At 41.0% G+C, this 21,089-nt stretch overlaps 1 protein-coding gene across 1 annotated transcript in view; it reads left to right on the forward strand.

The window, feature by feature from the left end:
- The window catches only part of Fam184b (family with sequence similarity 184 member B), a 103,141-nt gene that overhangs the window by 31,545 nt on the left and 50,507 nt on the right, over positions 1-21,089 (forward strand). The window contains exon 2 of the mRNA XM_052198844.1: positions 20,059-20,817. Within this exon, the coding sequence (XP_052054804.1) occupies positions 20,059-20,817 (759 nt within the window). The remainder of the gene's footprint in view (positions 1-20,058; positions 20,818-21,089) is intronic.

Below are 21,089 nucleotides of genomic sequence, written 5' to 3' on the forward strand. Positions count from 1 at the left end.
CTGTGATCCATCCCTCCGACATCAAGAGCATCACCAGCTTTGCTGATTTTTGTCTGTGTGGACAATTGATTCAATGATGAGACTTACTGCTGGGATGGTTATGAGGGTTAGATGAAAGAACGTAGAGGAAAATATTACCATAATGTCTTGAAAACCCTAAGGAAGTGTTCATTGCTAATATAATTATTAGCACCGCTACCCAGGCCATTATCACTATTTCATCACCATGATCTCTTCAGATCTTATAAAACTGATTTTGTGAGCACCCAGACTTGGGAAGCTCACTGTAAATAATCACTCATCCTTATTATCCTCTGGGATTCTTTGAGCATCTGTGCCCCCCAGGGGGGAGTTTACTGCCATTCACAGTCTGTATTCTACGGCGACCTGCTGCCTTTACATTTATTCCCGTGGTATGTCATCAGCAGAATGACAAAGCATAATGCTCCCTGTGCCTATGACATGTGTGTCTGGCACTCTTTCAGGAGCCAGAACACCTGAAAAGAGAGAGCAAATTGGGAAAACAAACCTATTGACATGAGAATGGATTCTCTTATTGTCCCCTCCCCATAATTCTCATGTACAGATTTGCTTCTAGGTTATGAAAAGAATACCAGTGGTACAAATGTAAGGAAGAAGTCTTAAAAGCAGGACGTTTCTCTTTCATAAAATACGGTAAACATTGGGGAAACAAAATCTCTTCACAGTTAGTTGCTTCAACTGTCCTTCAACATTCATTTTCCACACCCCATTGGTTGATTTACCTACCATCTGTTGATTTCAGGACCACACAGCTGGCTAATCATGGTCTGCTAGGTGACGAGGCTATACTGTCTAATAGCAAAGATTCCTTACTAGTACCTCCCATTAAGGACCTACTACAGGTCCTACTATAGCCTGCTAGCTGTCTGCCCTGGGTGTGGCATCTGGACACAGGAATGATTAAGTTGTGGCCCTTCATCAAGGCCAGCAGGTCCTCATTTGATGGTTCTCTCATCTACAGTTTCTGCATTCAAGTGTGGTTCTTGAAAGGACTTCAGGGATTGCTAAATGAGTGTGTAGTAAGCCACTGGCTTATAAAGAACACTCCATCTAGGCAAGGAATGAAAGCATGGTAAAATGAAACAGTCCTAGGTAGGGCTGCTTAAGGGAATAGTTGTGGACATTTCTAGACAGTGTCAAGAGTAGGGCTGCCCTTCGCATTTTGAAAGCTAAATGTCCTTATTAAAGCTATCACATTCCTTCCCTGGAGAGGCCTATGTTTGGGTATGTTCAGGAGCAGGAACTGCTAGCTTTCTTCAACATGAACTCCATTATTTGTCTGTGGCCTGTGGTTAAGGAAAACCTTTCATGCCTCATTATGTCACAGCAAGACTCTCCTAATCCCTCCTTTGTGAAACCAAAGGGCCTTAATGCTAAAGAAAACACATCTACAGTAATTAGATTGCTCAAACCAAAACAGATCTTTTTTTTTTTTTTCCAGCAACCAGGCAGAAGGCCTCAGAATGTGATCCTTCCTTATCTGGATTTATTTCTCCTTCCAGGACTTGTCACTCAGGCACATATACTTGAGAATTAAGTGATACAAAAACATAATGCCTTGCCTTTAAAAAACAACATTTTCTTCCTGGTTGTATTTGAAGTGTATCATAGTGAAACTGAGAAACTCACAAGAACAAAACAGGAGAAGACTAGTTAAGTGGTAGCATCCAAAGTCACCTAGTCCTGCTCTGTTATTTTCTGGACCCTCTTGTTGTTGATACTCATTCACATGAGGGAAAGCATGTATTTAGAATTTTTAATTATGCTATTTTAATTATTAGAATTATTAGAATTTAAAATTATTAGCATCAGCCTTATATGCATTTAAAAATGTTTAACTCAATCTATTCTTGTAGTTGATTGTTTGGTTTTGTTTGTTTATTTGTTTGTTTTTAAGTCTCTGTCATAATGTGTCAAGGACCTTACTCCTACAGATCTTTCTGGTGGTCAAAAGATAGACTAGCCATAAACTTAACCCTGAGAGGCACCTGTTTCTGGGGTACAGGTTAAATGCACAGCGTCTGTTCTGTTGCCCACACGTTAAAGTTATGAATGAACATTTAGCAGAATTCTCCTCTGTTGCTCTTGGGGCCACATGTAGCCAGAGCAAAATAATCCATTGAATGGGAGAACAATTTGCCAAGGTGACCAGATCATTTGGGCATTGTTAAGTGATGTTTGAACAGGGATATGTAGCCAGAAACATATTGTCTTTCTGATGGCTTTGCAAAAGCTACAATGAACAGATTGAGAAATGTGTAGAGAAAATGTTGTACCATAGTGTTAAGACCTAGGTAAAATATTAAAGCCTATCTAGATGGAATGTTAAGGACTAGGTAGCTGTTACCCGACTCGCCCACCATTTTATGCTGTTGCTAATATTATAAGCAATTAGGAAATTTTCTCATATGTTGTTTCTGCTATTACTATGTAACTTTCTCATGCCCAAGTTGATTATGCATTTTGTTATATTCTGTGCCATTGGAAAGCAATCCTGCTAGAAGACAGTAGAATTGCATTGTATAGTCACCCACTATAAACTTGGCTTGAACCAACCACCCAGCAGTACTTCCTGCACCTGTGTATAATCCCTTATGATATTTGCTTTTATAAGCTGCCCCTGAGATGGACCCCAACAAAAGAGAGACACCTGCACCTATTTAGAATAAGACTTCCATTTTGAGTAGGAGTCCAGTAAAGTTTAAGTTCCCAAGACCTCCCTGGGAACTGACATTCTACCTAGCAGACAATATGTGCATGTGGGTAACTGACATGCTGGTTATCAAATTAAGACATGAATTATAAACAAGGCATGTGCTGTGCCACAGCTGAATACCCCAACCAATTGGAGCAGGATAAGTGTACAGCAAAGACATATTTCCGAGAAAATCCCCTATCCCTAAACCCTGATTGGTGGAATAACTTGGCATGGATGTTAGTGGATTTTAGGCTTAAAGAGACTCTTAACTCAATGTCACAGTCAGCTCCCAAGTCTGGCCTATGGCCCTTATCAATCAGTCTTGGGGTGTGGTGTTCAATAAACCATCCCTATTTGACAGAGATTAGTGTTTGAGTGGTTTGTGTGGTTGTTCCCAGACTCCAACTCATAGAATGGTAGCGAAAACAATTTTGGATGAGCATTGAGAATATTTATACTTATCAAATTGTGAAGATTCACCTTAAGCTATTTGTAGCCTAGAAAATGCTATGGAAACGTAGTGTTAGTACTCTTAGTTGCTTTGTTTATATACCTGGGAGAGTGGGTTTCATAGCTATTGAAGTATGCCTTAGTTACTTTTCTATTGTGATAAAGCACCATGACCAAGGCAACTTATTGGAAGAAGGGTTGTTTGGGGGCTTCTGATTCAGGGGGAATGGGAGCCCTATCACCATCATGGTGGGATCATGGCAGCACACAGTCAAAGTGTAGGTATAGAAGCTGAGAGCATACATCTCAATCCACAACAGGAGTCAGAGAGCACAGTAGGAGTGTCAAATGCTTTTGGAGGCCTGACCTGAGTGGTGCACCCCACCAACAAAGTCATACATCCTAACCCTTCCCAAACAGTTCCACCAACTGGGGACCAAGTATTCAAACATGAACCTATGAGAGGTATTCTCATATAGTATACCTTAGCCGACTTTTAAATTTTTTAAAAAGATTTATTTATTTATTATATGTAAGTACACTGTAGCTGTCTTCTGACACATCGGGAGAGGGCATCAGAACTCATTACAGATGGTTGTGAGCCATCATGTGGTTGCTGGGAATTGAACTCAGGATCTTCAAAGAGCAGTCAGTGCTCTTAACCGCTGAGCCATCTCTCCAGCCCCTTTAAATTTTAAATATATAAAATTGTAGGGTAGCTAATAGAACTTGGAGAGTGACTATGTCTACTTTTGTATTTTTATAAATCATACTTTTTTGCTTATTTATTTATTTATTTATTTATTTATTTATGTGGTTAGTTATTTGAGTATGCATTCATACATGCAAGTACATACATACCATGCCACACATGAGGGCTCAGAGGACAACTCTCAGGAGTCAGTTCTTACCTTCGAACTTGTTGAGGCAAGGTCTCATTTCTGCGGCTCAGGCAAGATCTCTCATGTTTCTGCTGCTGTCCTATGTATTCTAGGCTAGTTGGTTCTGGAGCTTTCAAGACATTCTCCTGTCTGCATCGCACCTTTTAGGAGTGCTGGGATCACAGATGTATGCCACCACATCAGGCTTATTACATGGGTTTCAGAGCTCAAGCTCAGACACCAGGCTTGCACAGCTAGCGTCTTTCAACTGCTAAGCCACCTCCCTGTCCACACAATTTCGTTTCTATGCTTACAGTTATAGGTTCTTAGATCACTGCTTGGACTACTTCATGGGAAAAGTGTTAACCTTTCTCTTCAGCCACAATAGAGTTATGATTCACACATGTGCATGTTGGTTGATCAGTTTGTACAGCCAAGGGAAAGAAAGCTCGAAACACATCATTTGATGATTAAGATGGAGAAAATGGTGCCTTTCCAGGTCTCACATATTTTACACCTTGTGAGAGTCCATGAAATGAAGGAAGGCTATTTCCAAGTGTGAGTATTGCAGTGGCTGTAAAAGAGCCTTGCTGAGAGACTGTCCGCAGCTTTCCACAGAGTCTCATTCTAAATTCTAAAGCAGTTGAGTTTCAATTACTGAGAAGCTTCTATCTCACAGTTCAGTGCCATGTATCAGACACCTAGCAACAGCTCTCTGATGGATAATAATGAGATTTTAATTAGCATCTTGGATCCATCTAGAAATTTATTCCAAGCTAATTTGCTTGAAGGAGGCCAGCCTTGTCTGGGACCTGTTCCAACCTGTTTTCACAAAGGAGGGGACAGCAAGTCTATGACCTTCACTTTTCTGAGCAGCTCATTACCTAAATTCAGAGTTCTTCTAAAGAATCAGCTAATTTGCTGATGCCAGGTTTCTCTCTTTGTACAGTGTTGTGAGTTCAAAGTTTACTGACAAGAAATAGACTGGCTTTTTCTGTGTTCCTTTGTCATATATTACTGTGCTTCCAAGTTGGGGTGGCCTAGTCATCTCCTCAGACATCAGGACCCTTCCATCTTCTCCACTCTCAGCATACCTGAGAGTCACTGGCCCTGTCAGTTTTCCTTGCTGGCAGTTTTTGAACTCATATCACATTCTTTATCCATGAACTGGTCTGCCTCTTCTGCCACCAGCACATCTAGACTGATCACAGCGAAACCTGTGACCAGGGGACCTCTTTGTGTCTTTACAACTCCTAAGAGGCTGAGCCTTGTGAGAAAAACTTCCTGCATGAAATTCTCAGTATGGATCATCAAAGTATGCACTTGTGTGTCTTTCAGAGAGAGCGAGGTCTCTGGGTCAAGGCCTGAGAGCCCTTATGTAGGCTATTAGCTATATCAACAGAATAAAACCTACTAAGCTCTTTTAGACGGGGGTTGGACCCTCTTCTAATCATTGTTTTATTGCTATGAGGTGACACCTTGACCAAGTCAACTTATAAAAGAAGGGGTTAGTCCATGAACATCAACACAGAAAACATGGTGGCGGGAGGCAGCCATGACACTGGAGCAGTAGCTGAGAGCTCACAACTGATTCACAGATTTCAGGCAGAGAGAGGGGGAAACTGAGCTTGGCCTGTGCTTTTGAAACCTCAAAGCCCACCCACTAGTAATACACCTGCTCCAACAAGAGGTGTATTACTAATTCTAATTGTTCCCAATCAGTTCCACTCACTGGGGACCAAGCATCAAACACATGAGCCTAATCATTCAAACTACCACATACCCTGAGTATGTGACTAGCTCCTGCCTACCTGCCCATTGTTATATCTGGCTATACTCCTGGCTCCAGTGTCCCCATCACTCTGGATCTTACCCTTTCACACACTCCTTCCAACAATGTATACAGATTTCATTTCTCATCATCATTTTTCTCATTTTTTTATTATAGTTATTCTAATGGGTATGTAATACTATAAAATTATATTATATTTCCCTAATTATTATAGACATTAAGTGCAGTTTCATGTGCTTATTAATCAACTCCAATTTTTTTACCTGAAAGGATGAAAGAAAGGAGTTGCGATGAAATGAGATGGGGGGTGTTGCTAAAAGAGATGTTTGTGAACACAAAGTGCACAATTAAATTGAGATGCATCCTGGATCTCTACATTGAGATATTGGCAAGGAACAGGATTCATGAGCACCAGATAGGTGGCAAAGACAACAATATAGACAAACCATGGAATTGCTAGCAAACAGAATATGCACAGCTCATGATATGGGATCCCAAGGAAGGTGCCTAGAATGGAGAAACACCCATAGCCTGAGCTCTGAAGATGTCACATTTGAAAGATGAGAAACAAGGAAGAAATGACTAAGCAAGGAGAAAGAGATGTTATGATCAGTAGGAAATATTGCAAGGGAAGACAATACTCCAAAGAGGAGGGAATAATTTACTACTAAGTCAAACGTTGCTGAAAAGTTGAAGCCTAAGACTTAGGTATTAATAGCTTTAAGAGCATGGGGGTCATTGTGACCTTGATGAACAATGGAGTAGATTGCTTGGCATAAGAGGATTCTTGAAGGAAGGGGAGGTGAGAAATTAGTGACAATAGACAGGTTATTAGAGGACAGATGGGAGGGGAGACCAAAGAATGAGTTTTATTAATGATGAGATACATAGGACCAGATATGGTGGTACAGGTCTGTAACCTGAGTAAGGAAACTGAGGTAAGAAGATCACTGTGATTTCAAGGCCACACCAGGCTGTGAGTGAGTTCTATCCAGCCAAGGTCACAGAGGTAGGCTTTATCAGAAACACAAACAATAACAACAAAACTTGAGGCAAGTTTTTTTTTCTTTGGCTAATGCACCGTGCAACTTTATTTTTTGAAGATTATCATGGAAATTTTTATATAGATATAATAGTGGTAGGTATAAAAGTATTCCTAAGTTAATTGAAAGTACAGTTATAAACATTTTCTGATAAACTTAAAGATTTACATGGAAAATATTTCTGATAAAATTGAAGAAACATATAGAAAAACATGTTAAAATTAAAGATCATGGAAATTATACAGATAAAATGATAGGCCTAAAGATAATTCTAAGTTGATTGAAGGTAGAATTATAAACATTTTCAGATAAAATTGAGGATTTACATGGAAAATTTCAAGAAAGACATAGACAAACATGATAAAATTGACTATTTCATGAAAAATTTTACATATAAAATGGTAGATATAAAAAGTTTCTAAATTGAAGGTGGAATTAGAAACATTTGTGATAAAATCAAAGATTTACATTGAAAACATTTCTGATAAAATAGAGGAAATATATAGAAAGACATATTAAAATTGAAGATTATCATGAAAAATAATGCAGATAAAATGGTAGACATAAAAAACATTACTAAACTAATTAAAAGGGGAATTACAAACATTTTCTGATAAAATTGAAGATTTACATGAGACATATCTCCTTAGTCTATGTCTTTTTATTGGGGAGTTGAGTCCATTGTTGTTAAGAGATATTAGAGAATAGTGATTGTTGCTTCCTGTTATTTTTGATGTTATTTTTATGTTTGTGTGGGTATCTTCTTTTGGGTTTGTTGGAAGAAGATTACTTTCTTGCTTTTTCTAGGGTGTAGTTTCCTTCATTGTGTTGGCATTTTCCATCAATTATCCTTTGTAGGGCTGGATTTGTGGACAGATATTATGTAAATTTGTTTTTTATCATGGAATATCTTGGTTTCTCTGTCTATGGTGATTGAGAGTTTTGCTGGATATGGTAGCCTGGTCTAGCATTTGTGTTCTCTTAGGGTCTGTATGAGATCTGCCCAGGATCCTCTAGCTTTCATCGTCTCTGGTGAGAAATCTGGTGTAATTCTGATAGGTCTGTCTTTATAAGTTACTTGCCCTTTCCCCCTTACTGCTTTTAATATTCTTTCTTTGTTTAGTGAACTTGGTTTTTGGATTAGTATGTGCCTGGAGGACTTTCTGTTCTGGTCCAGTCTATTTGGAGTTCTGAAGGCTTCTTGTATGTTCATGGGTATCTCTTTCTCTAGGTTAGGAAAGTTTTCTTCTACAATTTTGTTGAAGATATGTACTGGGCCTTTAAGTTGTAAATTCTCACTCTCCTCTATACCTATAATCCTTAGGTTTGGTCTTATCATTGTGTCCTGGAGTTCCTGGATGTTTTGGGTTACCAGCTTTTTGCATTTTGTATTTTCTTTGACTGTTGAGTCAATGTTTTCTATGGTATGTTCATCATCTGAGATTCTTTCTTCTATCTCTTGTATTCTGTTGTTGATGCTTGCATCTATGGCCCCTGAATTCTTTCCAAGGTTTTCTGTCTCCAGAGATGTCTCACATTGTGATTTCTTTATTGTTTCTACTTCCACTTTTAGATCCTGGATGGCTTTGTTTGGTTCATTCACTTGATTGTTTGTGTTTTCCTGTAATTCTTTAAGGGATTTTTGTGTTTCTTCTTTAAGGGCTTCTGCCTGTTGACCCATGATCTCCTGTATTTCTTTAAGGGATTTTTATGTTTCCTCTTTAAGGGCTTTTACCTGTTGACTGATGTTCTCCTGTATTTCTTTAAGGGAGTTATTTAAATCTTTCTTAAAGCCCTATATCAGTCAGCATCATGAGATAAGATTTTAAATCCAACTCTTGCTTTTCCGGTGTATTGGGGTATCCAGGACTTGCTGTGGTGGGAGAATGGGGTTCTGATGTTGCCCTGTGGCCTTGGTTTCTGTTGGTTTCTTGAGCTTGCCTTTCGCCATCTGATTATCTTTGGTGCTAGTTGGTATTGTTGTCTCTGTCTGGAGTTTGTTCCTCCTGTGGACCTGTAAGCCTGTTTCCTTACTCCTCTGAGCTCAAAAATGTAAGCACTGCAGGCTATGCACAGAAGGCTGTGGAGTCTTCTGGCTCCCTGGTGCAAATGGTGGCAGGAAGATTTCTGTCCCAGCTGCTCCATTGATCTTATGCCTGTATGCTCCTAGCTGGTTCCCTCTAGAGAGAAGGTAGAGATCTCACCTCTGTGCTCAGAAATGAAAGTGCTGCTGGGAGTTAATGCCCTGCTGGGAGATCACTCACTCCTGGCAGGCTATGCACAGAAGGCTGTGGAGTTTCCCAGCTCCCTGGTGCTGCAACTGTATTATTTATTATTTTTTATTTATTTATTTATTTATTTATTTATTTATTTATTTATTGGGGTTTTTTTTTTGAGACAGGGTTTCTCTGTATAGCCCTGGCTGTCCTCTTGGGGCAAGTTTATATGCTGGTGCAGGAGGTACAGGGAGAAGTACCAGAGAGATGAGAGCACTTATTCCCCCTTGCCTTTCTCTGTGCCTCTGCACACTTCAGCTACCCACTGTGTATACTAATTGACTTACAGTCAATGTCTTCTTATATGTCAGTGAGATTTTCATCTAATCTTGCTGCTTAACAACAGGATCTAAACCTCAATGCCTGTAACAGTGATTGGCCTCATATTCAGGTTGGCTCCTGTTAAGTCCAGGCTGTTAATTGGGGTTGTGCATACTCCACATGCCTCTCATTCTGGGACCAATAGCAACTCTGGAAGAATTCATGCCCATATTCTTCCCATGATAAAGGGCAGAAGCACAGGAAGACAAGCCAAGGCACATTAACACATTTAAAGGCTGTGCTAGCAACAAGTCCACGTTCCAATTCCCAGAGCAAGTCACAGAGTCAAGTTTAACCTTATTATGGAAGAGAAGTAAATTCCACTTATGCACTGGGAAAGACCATGGCAAGGAAGTGAGGAGAATGAAACAAATTTTGGTCTCCAACATTCTAGCCTACAAGCTTCTCAGCAGAGTGGTCTGATTTGTTGTAATTCCTAGGACGTGTACTTGATATTTGACAAACAAGCTAAAAACAGCCCAGTGGGGGAAAGATAGCATTTTTAACAAATGGTGCTGGATCAACTGGACGTCAGCATGCAGAAAAATTCAAATTGACCCATTCTTATCTCCTTGTACAAAGCTCAAGTCCAAGTAGATCAAGGACCTACACATAAAACCAGACACACTGAAGCTTATAGAGGAGAAAGTGGGGAAGAATCTTGAACACATGGGCATGGGGGAAAGTTCATGAATAGAACACCAATAGCTTATACTCTAAGAACAAGAATCGACAAATGAAACCTCATAAAACTGCAAAGTTTCTGTAAGGCAAAGGACACTGTCAATAGGACAAAATGTCAACCAACAAATTGGGAAAAGATTAGAGGGCTAATATCCAATGTATACAAAGAACTCAAGATGTTAGACTCCAGAGAGTCAAATAACCCTATTAAAAATGGGGCACAGGGAATTCTCAACTAAGGAAACTTGAATGACTCTGAAGCACCTAAAGAAATGTTCAACATCCTTAATTATCAGAGAAATGCAAATCAAAACAACAGAGATTCCACCTCACACCAGTCAGAATGCTAAGATGAAAAACTCAGGGGACAGAAGATGCTGGAGAGGATGTGGGGAAAGAGGAACACTTCTCCATTGTTGGTAGGATTGCAAGCTGGTAAAACCACTCTGGAAATCAGTTTGGCAGTTCCTCAAAAAATTAGAAATAGTACTACCTGAGGTCCCAGCTATACCACTCCTGGGCATATACCCAGAAGATGCTCCAATATGTAATAAGGATACATGCTCCACTATGTTCATAGCAGCCTTATTTATAATATCCAGAAGCTAGAAAGAACCCTGATGTCCTTCAGCAGAGGAGTGGATACAGAAATTGTGGTATATATACACAATGGAGTATTATTATAAACTATGAATTCATGAAATTCTTAGGCAAATGAATGGAACTAGAAAGTGTAATCCTGAGCAAGGTAACCCAATCACAAAAAAACACACATGGTATGAACTCATTGATAAATGGATGTTAGCCCAAAAGCTCAAAATCAACAAGTTACAATTCACAGACCACAGGAAGCTCAAGAAGAAGGAGGACTGAAGTAGTTCCTCTGAGAAAGGGAACAAAATACTCACAGGAGCAATAAGGGAGACAAAGTGTGGAACAGAGACTGAAGGAAAGGCCACCCAGAGACTGCCCTACCTGGGGATTCATCCTATAAACAGTCACCAAACCCTGACACTATTATGGACGACAAGAAATGCATACCAAAAAGGAGCATGCCATGGTTGTCTCCAGAGGGGCCCTGCCAGAGCCTTACACATACAGAGGTAGATGCTAGCAGCCAACCATTGGCGAGGGAATAGGGTCCCCAATGGAGGAGTTGGAGGGCAGTGCAGAGGAGCTGAAGGAGTTTACAGCCCCATGGGAAGAACAACTATGCCAGCCACCCAAATGCCCCAGGACTCCCAGGGACTAAACCATCAACCAAGGGGTACACATGGTTCCAGACAAAAATGTGGCAGAGAAATGCCTTACCTGGCATCAGTGGGAGGAGTGGTCCTTGGTCCAGTGAAGGCTCAATAAATGTCCCAACAAAGGGAAATCAAGGCGGGGGAGGTGGGAGTAGGTCGGGTGGAGGGGCATATACTCAGAGGCAGGGGGTGGAAGAAAGGGTTGGGGTTTTTTGGGGGAGGGGGAAACTGGGAAAGGTTTTAACATTTGAAATGTAAATGAAGATTATATTCAATAAAAAATAAATTCCCAGGACGTGGAATCATGCTTATGATGCTCCCAACAATGACTAAATACTACCGAGTACACTGAACACTGGCTTTTCCTTGGCATAAGTCTTTCTTCCTAGACAGGTTATAGCACTTATGTCCCTGTACATTATCTGACTGCAGTACAACCCTAAGATACTGATATTATTCACTTTCAAACTTTATTACTGATCTCCAATAGGGTTAAATCATTAACCCAAGCTCCATGCTAATTCCCCGAAGCTGGGACTCTGTCTATAAAGTCCAGGCTCTTAATTGGCCTATCTGGCAATGCTAAAAGCACAATCAAGGTAGGAATTAGGTTCAGGTCATAACAAACATGGCAGAAAATTGAAATCATCCCTATGATTTCAGATCCTCAGAAAAGCAATACTGAACTGTGAGATGAATGTGTTGGATGGTATCATACACACCTTTTTCATTTCTTCCTAAGAATCTTATACTGATTAGGAAGACTTGAATTTGCTAAAGCCATTTTCTGAAATTTCACTATTTGCATTTATAGGCTGAAAGCAAATTCTGTTTAGTAGTAGAAATGGAAAAACAAAGCAAATTTTAATTTATGATGATATATCAGATAAACGTGAATAATTTCCATAGAAATGGCTTTATCCTTAGAGGCAGAAATAAGTTATAGCATAGCCAATGCAAAGGCATCTAAAGCAGCCAAGAAAAATGAGAAGTCTTTATGTACAGAAATGACATGACTTCCAAAATCTGCTGATAAGTAAACAAAATGTCAAGATGCGAATGGACTTACATAAACGATGAGGCAAAATATAATATAACATGTAATATTACAAAATTCAAAATAGCATAATATAATTAACTTTCTTTTTTATGAGTCCTATCCATGGGTGACTGTATGAGTAACCTTATAGATGAGGTGGGGCAAAGAGAGGGTAGGGAAGATTGAATATGGGCATCCTTGCAGAGCCAGAAGCTATCTAGATAGATCTTGGCACAACATAGCAGTTTGGAGAAACCTAGGGCTGTTTAGGGTCTTCAGGTAGACACTAGGAATAATATGTCTATGCCAAACTGCTCTGAGACAATTTGTGCATACAATATGGGACCCTCTCTCTGCTGCTTCTAGCCTGAAATTTGATTCTGTGTTGATATATGAGCAGGTACATAGGACCTCCCTTGAATATGCTTGAAACAATCCTTTCATCCTAGGTACCCTGGCCTTTCTCAAATTGGTGTGACATTTAATGTTTTTTTTTTCATTGAGTGATTTCATGGCTGTCAGATATATCAGATCTGCAGCTGTTTTCAATTCTACCTAAGGAACCCAATATCCCAAAATCAGTACAATGAGTACATAACTTACTTCATCCTGAATAATGTCTCAAAGCTATCTTCTTTCTATTGTGTATGGGTATATGGTGTATATTTAGGTGTGCAGCTACATTGGCCTATGCACATGCATGGAAAGACCAGAGGCCAACACTGGGTATCTTCTTATCTTGTTCTCTATATTATCTTTTTTAAGGAAGTAGGTCTCCCTAAACCTGGAACTGCTGACCAGAAAACTCCTGTGATCCTCCTGTCTCCACTCACCCAGTGCTGAGATTACAGGCACTTGGCAACATCTAGCATTTATGTGGATTCTAGAGGTGTGAACGTGGCTGTCATCCTTACACAGCAAGCAGTTTTCACACTGAGTCATCTTTGCAGCCCCCACAAAGCTAATTTTCATCCTCAAGGATGTTTGTTCTTTTCCACAAGAACCACCCACTCATCTTAAGATATGCCTCTGTTAAAGAGAGTCGTTGAAAGAGAAATAAAAGCCTTTTCCTAACATTTGAGGGTATTAAAAGTACAGAAAGCAGTGAATGCAGCAGTGTGAGGCTTAATTTTGTTAAGAATACATTGCTTTCAAGGTTGATCTTCAGCTGGTATCTAAGAAATTACCAGTTTCCAAAGGGATCCTCCTGCTCAAAATGGTGAGTGCTGCTCTCACTGTTCCCAAAGGGTCTTTTCAGAAGTAATTTTTGCTGAATACCTGCTTTTCTTCTTTGAGTTTAGAACTTTGGTGTATGTCAAGTGTAGGTTGTTTATATGAGCAGTAAAAATATTGGTTGCTAAAGTTTTTTATTATATTTGAGGTTATAATTATATAATCATAATTACTCCCCCTTTCCTTTCTTCCCTCTGAACCCTCCCATTCCTTGCTGTCTTTCAAATTCATGACCTCCTTTTCATTCATTGTTATTCATATACATATATATACACATATGTATATATGTTCATACATATATATTCATATATATATATAAACACACATACATACACACACACACACACACATATATATATGTGTGTGCTAAATACAACCTGCTCAGTCTGTATAATATTACTTTTAAGTATGTTTTAAGAGCTGACCATTTGGTAGTAGATAAACCAATTGGTGTGCTCTCTTCCCAGGAAGACTCCCCCACTCTCCAGTGTTCCTTGGTTACTTGGTTCTTTGTGTAGGGTAGATGCCTCATAGTCTTTTCCCGTACACTTTGGCATGTCTATTGTTATCCTTGTTCAGAGATGCGTGGCTAATTACTTCACATATATTGCCACAACTTATTACTAAGTGGCTTAGCTCTAATGACAGGGACAGAGACAAAAAAAGCTTGCCCTCAAATTTACACCCATACAACTGTTCCCTTCGCTGATTTTGCTGCAATAAATTACAGTCATGAATAAGAGTATGTGCTGAGCTTGTACGTCCTCCAGTGAATCACCAAACCTGGGGTAGTCTTTACAAGCTCTGTCACATCAGAGGAACTATCAAATGTCATAAGAGACAAAGGCCAGGAGGTCAAAAACTCTATAGAGGAGTTCATTTCTAGCATATGCTTAGTGCTCCCTTCTTGATCAGTCGGGTCTCAGATGCTTTTCATTTTAAATTTAACTTCTAAATTCTGAGTTTGAGTTTGTGAGTGGCAACTGAAAGACTGGGAAGGGCATACACCTTTGGTTCATCTTAACCCTATTTTGGCCCTAACATGAAACAGATCATCTCATCCATCCAAATTCGATTAATATGATCTCACTTCAGTGCAAGTGACCAGGAAATGTTGTCTCTTTTGATATCTGTTGCAAGCAGCAAATGGCTGGAACATATATGCAGGATGCCTAGATCCAGCCCCTACATGTTCTTTGGTCAGTGGTTCATCCTCTGTGAGCTCCTATGGGCTCAGATCAGTTGATTCTGGTACTACTAGGTATTCTTGTGATGTTCTTGATACCTCCAGCTCACTCGCTTCTATCTCCCACTCTTCTGCAAGACTTCCCAAGCTCCACTTGATGTTTGGCTGTGGGTCTTTACATCTGTTTCTATCAGCTGTTGAATGAAGCCTCTCAGGAGACCATTTTGCTAGGTTCCTGTCAGCAAGCATAACTGAGTAGCACTAGTGGTGTAGAGGTTGGCTTTCTCACATAGGATGGGTCTTCTCAAGTTGGGATAATCTCAAGTTGGTTAGTCCCTTCATCTCTGCTCCATCTTTATTCCTGGGTATCTTTTAAGAAGGACAGATTTGGGGTTGAAGGTTTTGTGGGTGTATTGATCCCTCTCCCTCTACTGGAAGTCCCACCTGGCTATGGGAATTTCCATATCCTCCGCTGATAGGAAGGAATCGCTGTGAGGTTTTTATTTATTCTTTAAAATGGGATCTGTAATTAAATCTGGAGCTCACTGATTAAGATAGACTAGCCAGCAAGATCCAGGGATCCTACCGATTATTTGTCTCCTATGCTGGGATTACAGGCATCCATCATGCCCAGCTTTTATGTGGGTATAGGGAAGCCAATTGAAGTCCCCATGGCAAGCACTTTACCGACTAAATCATCACCACAGTCTCCTGAGTTTTATTTTAAGGTTGTAAATTCAATTATAAATATATTTTCACTGCCTTGTGTGGAACCTAGCTCTTCCCAGGTATGCAGGGAAAAAATCCTTAAGTAATTAAATGACTAAGAGTGAGTGAGGCATGCTACAATCCTGGGCAGTAAGTGTACATTCCTAAGCTATGCCTAAAAGTTGTGGAACTTCTCTGTAACTCAATTCTCAGGGGTAGAACAAGAAGAAAAGTACCATCTTTGTAGAGTTTCCAATGGAATTTCCTGAAATGTGAATGTGTATCCAGCACCTAATCAAGGAGTAGGCACAAAATAATCTTTATTATGAACACAAAGCACAGCAGTGGGATATCAGGGATATGTATGCTGTTAGACAAAAGTTATTAGGAGACCAAAGAAACTACCAGAAGTGGCTAAATAACATATGTGCTGTACAATGTTGTGCGAGGGGAAACTTGGGGAGAGAGTAGCTTCATTTTATTGTGGAGTCTCCCTGCAAGAGTTGGGGGGGGGGGTGGGGACAAGGGCAAGCCTAGGCTTGGAGAGGGGTTCTTGGAGAGGAAGGGTGTCTAGGGGCAGTGAAACAAACAACTCAGAGTCAAACTGAGGGTCAAGATGATGGCCTATATTTGGCTCAAGATGCCTTTCCAGATTTTGCACTCTCTCTTTCTCTGTCTCTCTCTGTCTCTTTCTCTGTCTGTTTCTCTCTCTCTCTCTCTCTCTCTCTCTCTCTCTCTCTCTCTCTCTCTCTCTGTGTGTGTGTGTGTGTGTGTGTGTGTGTGTGCTGCTCGAGACAGCTTTTTCTTGCTATTCTAAAAACTCTCTGGATAGCTCATGACTTACAAATCAAAATTCCAGTCTTATATTGATATATCAATTTAGTCATAACTCCAGGTTCCCTTTTGATTATCTCATGAATTAGTATCCCATGACTCCAGTCCCTTGATCTTGATTCTTAGACAGCAAGCCCAAGCACAAACAATAAGATAGCTGGGTCAGACTCCACCATAAAATTACCACTCCTTCTGTTCCAGGCTGACCTTAACCTTAGGAATCTGCCTGCCTTTGTTCGCATAAATATAAAAAATAAAAAATTTAACTGGATAGGATCTTACCCTATGATCACAATTCCTAAATCTCTTTATCTCCTTGCTTAGTATCTATTTAACAATCTGGCTCAGAGTGCATTTGCCTCTATTTACTAGGTCTGAGAAGCCCCTAAAGGTGAAATAATTCATATTATATCCTTATATTTTGCATAGTTGAGAAATTATATATATTTGAACTCATGTTTTCATAGTTCTTTCCCACAGCCTTGAGAGCTGTCCTGAAGGTCACAGCATTCTACCGTTTTGCTGAGACATTAGACAAACCCTCACCTCTAGGACTTGTGCTGTCTCTGATTATCATGGAGCCATTAACCTTGGCAGAGAGGACATTCTTCTTAAAGAGGAATATAACATTATATGTATATATGTATATGTATATATATATATGTATATGTATATATCATATATAATGTGTGTATAAATAATATATATTTATATAAACAAGCCTTATACCCACCCACAGCAACCACTGACACTCATGGAGGTCCTGCTGGTTATGACCCAGAAGAGGGAATTATATCATACTGTCCCTGCCATGACCTAGCAGGACTCAGGGCATATGGGGGCTGAGGAAGAGAGGCAGAGAGAGGGAGATAGGGAGAGAGGACTGAAACAAGAATAAACACACAGGATGCTGGATTCATGGTTTTTAAGATGGAGCTGGTTCTCTCAAGACTTCATGATTCAATCTGGCTGCTTCATTCTCACCCACTGGGAATGTTTTGAGAAATCCACTTAGGACCAGGCACTGGGGATAGAAAGGAACAAGAGACCAAACTATTCTTTCAGGAGCTTGCATTCTGTTAGCAGGGGCAAGAAGCAAGCAATATCATATGAACACAATGAAAAATAAGATCCTATCTGTATGCTGGGTATTTACTCTTTCTTCAAGGTCTGTGGTCTCTAGTAAACGCTTATTAAAGTGAGATCGACTGACCAACTCTGGTTGGTGCATTTGGCCCTATTTATGAGTTTTCTTGTAATTATGAATATGTGCACACAAAGAGTCTGGGTAGCCACAACTGCCTCTCATAGACCCTTTCTGGTCAGATTTTTCTCAGTTTAATAATTATCTAAATGTTTCAATTAAAAAATAAAGCAATAGAAACCTTTTGGTTTTTTTCTGAAGTGCATAAAAGGGGATCTCTAGTGTAATGCTATTCTTCTCTGGCTGAAGAAAGGGTCCCCACCTGCTTTGCCCCTACCAAGCACACTGAAATGACACTCAACCTCCAAAGAAGTCAGAGAATAAGGCCACTGTTTGCAGAGCTTAGGTGAAGCATTAGTAGGACTCTGACCATGGCATAAGAGTCTAGTTCTATAGACTGACTCATAAGAAAACTCTAACAACTCACCAAGGCTAAAGCAGGTAAGTTTCAAAGTGTGTGTTGGGGATCCTCAAGGAGGACTTATCTTAAATCCCACAGGAGCCTTCCTTTAAAATATCAGTCAGAACATTTCAAGTGGGTATTGCCCAGCCTCTTGATTTTCCTATCTCTTGGCTCACTCATCACCAGCAATCTTTTCCTCTTACATAAGTCACAAGTTTTCTTTACCAAACCCTTGACCTTGTCAAAACAAAAAAACCTGACTCTGCTCATCCAGTTCAAGTTTTGAAAATGCTCCCACTCCTTTGACCTTCTCTCCTTTGACATAAAAAGTGAAACCCAGCTCTGGACGATCAACCCATCAAATCCTTGCATTCATTCCGATGAACACAGCTGATGAAAATCAGAATTTTAATCAAATATATCACGCCTTTCTTCTCTGCCAAGCAGACTACTTGCTTTACTCTTCTAAAAAGCAATTCACAACTTCTCACTCTTCCAACCTCCCATGTTTCCTTTCTTGATGTACTTAGCACCATATTTGGGTACCTTGATTTCTTCTTGGCTGAGTGTGAATGCTACCTTCTCACCGTTGCATTGTGGTAGCTCTTCATTCTCCTGTCACTAGTGCCATGAAGTGGCCTCCATCTTCCCCTTCTGTCTCTTGTAGAAGACCCATCTCTGTGAGACACACTCTTTATGGAATTTAGGCATTTACCTTTATTCTTGGAGCTTTACTTTGGCATTCTCTGTCAGATGATTTCACCTTACACAGAGATATATTCTAGACTCTCCTAAAGCAAACAGCAGCAACTCCATAATTTTTGGTTCAGTAGCCCTTTGTCTGTAGCTCAAACTTCCTCTTCTGAGTTCTTGCCTTGGTTCCTTCTTCATCAGTATGTCTAGAGGCCTATCAAATACTGCTGAACACAACTTCTAACTTTCTTCCCCATATCCACACTATCTTCAGTTTTTATTTATCAGCATCATCGTTGTTGTCGTCATTGTCATCATCATCATTTTGAGGCAGAATCTCACTATGTAGCCCTGGATAGTCTGGAACTGATTAGGTAGACCAGGATTGCTCAAACTGACAGATCTTCCTTCCTATAGTTTTTTTTTTTTTTTTTTAGTTTCAGTAAACTGATGCCTGTTTCCTAGATCAATTCTCCTGGGCATCAATTCTAAACCCCATTCTACACTCGGCATGCCAGCATCCTCTGCCTTTTTCCTGATCTTCTGAGGAAAGTGTTCAGTCTTTGTTACTGAGTGTGACTATTAACTAAGAATTTTTATGTGCTCCATCAAGTTGGAGAGTCTCCTTTCGATCTATTGTTTGCTGTGTATTTTCTTTCTTAATCATAGAAAGATGCTGCATTTTTTCTGTGTAGGCTGTGGTGGCACATGACTTTAACCCCAGCACTCAGGAGGCAGAGGAGGCTGCTCTCTGAGTTCAAGGGCACCCCTGGTCTACAGAGTGAGCTCCGGGACAGGTCTACACAGAGAAACCCTGTCCAACTGGGGTCCTGGAGTAGGGGGTGTTAGGTGGGGGAAGGTGGGGAAGGGACAATGCTGGGTTTTCTCAAATGTTTTTTCCTATACCTATTAAGTATATTGCTGGATTCAATCCTTTAAGATTTTACTGGCTTTTTGCATCCCAGATCCTTGTTTTTTAACAAAGAGATCCTATCACTTCTTTCTTTTCAAACCCTTCCCTGGATTCCTACTGCACTCAGGAGATCCTTTACAGAGTTCCACCGAAGATTCTCTCCCAAGTCTTTGTACATTGTTTCTCCTTGACCTTGGTCCCACCCTCTGCCTGTTCCACTTCCCTGCTTTCTTACTGACTTCTCCTGGGAACCATTTCCAAAGTGTCATCATTGCCATCCTGAAAGTCCTTTTCTCAGGCAGAGCACCGGGAAAGGACCTCGGTGTCAGGGTGAAGCATCTCTGGTCACAGTCAGCACCAGGTCCCAGCACCACCTCCTGTCCTAACAGTGCTTTGTCTGCTGCTCCGCAGGTGATTTATGCTCTCAATACCCGCCAGGATGAGGTAGAGGCCAGCGCCCAGTCACTACGGGAAGCCCACCAGGAGGATCTCCAAGACACAGCGGCTGAAACCAGGACCCGGCTCCTGCAGGAACAGGGCCGCACCAGTGAAGATGCAGAGGTCCTTCTGCAGCGCATCCAGACCCTAGAAAATGCCCTGGAGCTGCAGAAGAGGCTGACACAGGAGGCCCTGGCTGAGTCAGCCTCCTGTAAACAGGAGACCAAAGAGAGGGCGCTGCGGGTAGAGGCCGAGCATGCAGAACAGGTTCTGATACTTTCCAAGGAGATGCTGGAGCTCAAAGCTGATTATGAGAAGAGGCTCCAGCTGCTGACTAGCCACGAGGGTCCTCAGTGGGGTCAGCTATCCCAGGAGAGCCCGGATGCCACAGCAGAGTCTGGCCAGCGACCGGAAATGCACCAGGTCCTGCTGGAGGTGGAGCGATTGCGAGCTGAGAATAAGCAGCTGAGCCAGGATTATGCCCGCAAGGCGGAGGAGCTACAGGCCACCTATGAGAGAGAAAACGAAGCCATCCGTCAGGCCATGCAGCAGTCAGTCAGTGAGGCCCTGTGGCAGTGGCAGGAGAAAGAGTCGGGTCTTCGAAAGAACTTCCAGGTCCAGGAGCTGGCCCTGCAAGCTCAGGTCAGGAAGCTGGAGGGGGACCTGGAGCATAGAGGGCGCAAGATAAGTGACCTGAAGAAGTATGCGCAGAAGTTGAAAGAAAGGATCCAGGTAAAGCCTCTCCCTCCCCGAGGGGGTAAGAAGCCAAGTTGCTACTTGGAACACTACCACTAGCCAGGCACTGGGCTAAGCACCCACTTCCGCCGAGGTCGGCATGATTCCCGGCATTGGTTCTCCCACATCAGCAAGTATTTCTTGAATCCTTATTTTGAGCTAGGGCTAGGTTCATGATGAGGGGATGCACAGTGGACTAGACTGTCCCTGGCCTCAGAGAGCACAAAGCCCTACAGGTTACAGATGAGAAGATGTCCCTGGGAGGCTTA

Source organism: Apodemus sylvaticus, chromosome 11 (genome assembly GCF_947179515.1).
Source record: "Apodemus sylvaticus chromosome 11, mApoSyl1.1, whole genome shotgun sequence".
In the NCBI taxonomy this organism is placed as follows: domain Eukaryota; kingdom Metazoa; phylum Chordata; class Mammalia; order Rodentia; family Muridae; genus Apodemus; species Apodemus sylvaticus.